The 4208-nt window shown below is 41.7% G+C and overlaps 1 protein-coding gene across 1 annotated transcript in view; it reads left to right on the forward strand.

Annotated features, from left to right (window-relative positions):
• The window catches only part of LOC102675517, a 19141-nt gene extending 17582 nt beyond the window's left edge, over window positions 1-1559 (forward strand). Inside the window, exons 8-11 of the mRNA XM_031513385.1 lie at window positions 6-332; window positions 412-810; window positions 929-1084; window positions 1189-1559. Of these exons, the coding sequence (XP_031369245.1) occupies window positions 6-332; window positions 412-810; window positions 929-1084; window positions 1189-1339 (1033 nt within the window). The 3' untranslated portion in view covers window positions 1340-1559. The remainder of the gene's footprint in view (window positions 1-5; window positions 333-411; window positions 811-928; window positions 1085-1188) is intronic.
• Window positions 1560-4208: the final 2649 nt, after the last annotated feature.

The following is a 4208-nucleotide window of genomic DNA, read 5'->3' on the forward strand; positions in this document are numbered from 1 at the left end:
ATAAGGGGGCACGCGGAGGTTAGAAGCGCGGAGAGCAGGAGGGCGGACTTGTTGGACGAGGGGATCAGGGTCGCGGATCAGGAGCTGGTGAAAACGCCGAGCGTGATCTCGGATTTGGACCGCAACAGCTCGGAGTCGGAGAGGGACTCGGAGATCGAGTTTATCAGGAACAAGGTGGAGAAGCTTGCCGAGGAACTGCCCGACGAGAGGAAAGGCCTGTTCTACGAGGAGAGCTTCGAGGAGGATCTCCCCTATATCCCGACCACCCTCCCCTTGGAGAAGAGCGTGGCTGTGCCGATCCTGCCTGTGAAACAACGACTTCAGGAAGTGAGGTAAACTGCTCCCCTTATTCCCCCCTCCCCCCTCCTCCCTTCATCTCTACGACGATGATCGAATTTGGTCGGTTTTTAGAACGATACCAATCGAGAGGCCGCGTTCCACGACACCGATAAACCCGACACTGCTCGACGAGTTCGTGATGCAGACGTCTCTGGACGAGCGCCGCGTGGAGAAAATGAAGATATCGTTGCCCCGGGAAGAAAGTTTCAAGCTGAAGAGCCCGAGGAAGCACGCGGCGAACACGTTCATGGAGTTCGCCGGCAAGGTGCCCGACGGGGGGCGGAAAACCGCGGGCAAGTCGCCGAGTCCTCCTCCACTGCCACCGAGGGCCACGGCCAGGCCGAGCAATTGGATCAATTTCGAGGAGATACCGGAGAAGAGGAAAGCGCCGAAGAGGATTCAAACGATCCCTCGGCCCGAAGACGAGGTGAAATCAGGTGGATACAGTTACGTTCAACCGGAGGAATGCAGGTACGCGTGAAAATCGAGAGCGCCCTCTTCCAGCGTTCCCGAGTTCATTTTTATAGTGCTTGCGACATTTTCGAATTATCCTGAACGTTCTTTAGATTAAAATAGAATTATTAAACAGGTGCGAGTGCCACGAAGAGTCGCGACGAGCGTCGATGAAAGAGGCGGCTGCGACGAGGGCGTCGTCCTCGTGCAGCAGCAACGGGGAGCGTGCTTGCAACGGTGACAACTGTACGGTGCCTACGTCGACGTCCCTGGATCGCGCCAGTATCGTCAGGTAAACACGCCCGGGTACGATTGTCGATCAAAGTCGAATCGGTATGAATAGAACAATCGTCGAAGACGCTAGTGATGAGTAGAGGTTTGTTTCTGTACTTTCAGTGACAGCTCGTTGGAGTGTAGCCTGAGCATCGAGGAGAACAACGCTACGCAACCGTTATCGGCTAAGCCGTTCAGCATGGATCTGGACATCAGGTCGAATCGGTCCAGTATCGTATCCCAGGACGAGACTGACGAGACCCTGCACCAATAATAGTTCATTCGCGGCACGCCTCGCCTTATTATCCTCTTGTTAATCGGAACGAAGATTCAACCCCTTGTTGGAACTGTAACTCTCGATCCGAGTTCTCGTTGCATCTGTAGCCGATCCGAATCTCCAATGTATCTCGTCGAAACTGGATAACGAATCCACTCTGCTCTCCCTCTCCCTTCTACTCTTATTTTCTCTTTCTCGCTTCTCTCTATTATTAAAACCGTCTAAACGGTTTCTCTTGTCTATAATCATGTCAATTTCAGTGGCAAAGTTTAATGCTAGTTTACTATGCAACATTTTCTATGCAGTCGTTATATCTAATTAAAGACAGAGTAATTCGTTATTCGGGGATATAAGTATCGTGTTAAGTGCGTTCGGAATAGAGCTCTTATTATAACCGGATATATCCGAGTGTTCGAAACATGCTCATTGTAACTCGAGTTTTCCTTCATGATTCCAAATACGAGGTTTTGAATCGAAGAGACCAAATTTAAATGTATTCACAACGGAGCTTCGAGTTTTAAATTAAACTCGAGTTCGGATGCTAGAGTCGATAGTAAGAGCTCTTCTGGTATTATTGTATCTATATTGTGTAATCGTTCCGATTTTCCTCCATTTTCCTCGACTTTTCTCGTCGTTGTCTACGAGCCTTGTTTGTATCAACCGGTTATCGAACATCGAACGTCAATGCTAATTTTTAATCGCGCTTTCGATTTTACGAAAAACCGCGAATATGTCACGAACGCGAGCACACACATTTGTACATAACCTATAACGAGAATTTCGAGAACATTTTAATCTAAGGGCGTAATTTCCACGAGAACTCGTTCGTTCTTTCGTTACTAGTTCCCTCGTCGCGCATCAACCCTTGAAAAGTGGGAAGAGAAACGATGCTTTGACCAAATGCTTCCTTACGGGAGATCGAATCGAGGACGATGATTCGTGAGAGAGAAACAATCCACGGTTTTTCGAAGCTTCGGAATTAAAAGTCGAATGTCGACGCTTTACGCTAGAAAAAGAATGAAAATTAGTGGATAGTTTATTAACGATCGCGTTTAGGTCGTCTTGAAAGTATATGATAATAGCGAACAATGCGTTCAAATATTTTTGCGACCAATTATAGACAGGACCTCGAAGCCCGTAATATGTGTGTTCTCGAATATCATTGGCAAACTTCGTAGCAGCGAGCTCCTTTCGTTTCCAGACTAATAGAGAGAAGAGTACGTTATTTTGTCGATCGTCTGGTGTAAAAAAAAAAAAGAAAAAGGAGCGTGTCACGAAGAGAGCTTACTTTCGATTCTTCATATCATGTAGATAAATTTAGATCTGTAAGTGCCACGAATGTAGAGAATCATAGAAAATTAGAGAAATTGTAAGAATGATTGTTACGTTGAATCAATCGATTTTTGCGTATGACACGTGTTCTATTAAAATAGAGTTAATCGCGTGTACGCGAAAATCAGCGAATATTCGAAAATTTCATTGGACGCATGTGATGCGCATCGTCGAAAAATCATTCTCTCAGTATTATACGCGTGGATAATTGTGATTGCGTGTATGCGTGCATATCATTCCATATTCATAAAATTAATTTTTATTTTCCCTCGGATTCATCGCAATTTATCGAGCTTCGAATTTCGAAAATGTGAATATTATTATATATTGTCCACGGTCATCGTTCACGAAAGAAAAATGGCAACGATCTCCCAGTATATTGAGCCGACGAGTATAAATAGCGAAGATATCGATGTTAGACGCTTATAATCACGACAAAAATCAAACGATCATAACCTATAAAATCGATCCGATTGCGTTTCGTTCAAGTGCTTCGATTGCTTCGTCTCGCGTCACTGGAATAACGATCATCCTTTATTTCGAGTCTGAAAATATGTGATAGGTTATCTGAATTGTTTTGTAACTCGCGATAAATTTCAATCACTAAGGCTTCCCAACCAATGTTTTCTTTCATTGTTCGATAAAAACTTCTTCGCTCGAATGTGTTTTCGTCTAAATTGTTTTTGTAATAAATCAAGTTTGGATTTTTTGGAAGCTTCAAATATCGGAAAACAAGTGTCGCGGAAAAATTCTGTTTCGTGAAAGTCAAATCGAAAAGTACAAGATAATAGAGATAATTGTAATTGTTGTTCGATCCTCGTTAATTGATAAGAAAGAATCTTATCGATCGATCGCGATATATCGCAATTTAACGATTGAATAACGATTCGATGAGTGAGAACAATAGTCGGAAAATGAAAAGATGAGACAAAAGGTGAAAAAAGAAAGTTCAACTTTTTTTTTTGCATCGTTACTCGATGATTAATTAAATCATCGACAAAAATCAATTAGCTATCAATTATCGAATTAAATTATTATATCGATTATATTTATATATATTATATTAATCGATAAATCGAATTAGCGATAATATCAGAGAACCGCTTTTATATCGCTTCTTCCGTTTTAATGGAAGGGAAAAAGAGAAAGAGTGTAAAGTTATTGAAGAAAAAGATTCTTATGAAAAATATTTCCTCTTCGATATTCTTTAGCAACATACATCACACTATTCGTAATTATACTTTTTAAAATATGTTCAACGACAAGCGGAAATGAGAACCGAAATAATTTGATATTTCTAAAATTGTGTAAATAATGAATTAGAAAGAAATGCATATCGCGGAAAAGCATAAGAGAATGAGAATAAAATCAAACGAAATGAAAAAGAAATAAAAGAGAGAGAAACAATGAGTGAGAAGGGAAGCGAAAGCAGACGGAGAAAGAGAATAAAAAAAATGCGTTTTAACGAGTAACTCAATCATTTCAAATACGTTCTCCTTTTTTTCTTTTCTTTTTTTTTTTTTTTTTTTTTTTT

This window comes from Apis dorsata, unplaced genomic scaffold (assembly GCF_000469605.1).
Source record: "Apis dorsata unplaced genomic scaffold, Apis dorsata 1.3 scaffold_631, whole genome shotgun sequence".
NCBI classification, from domain to species: domain Eukaryota; kingdom Metazoa; phylum Arthropoda; class Insecta; order Hymenoptera; family Apidae; genus Apis; species Apis dorsata.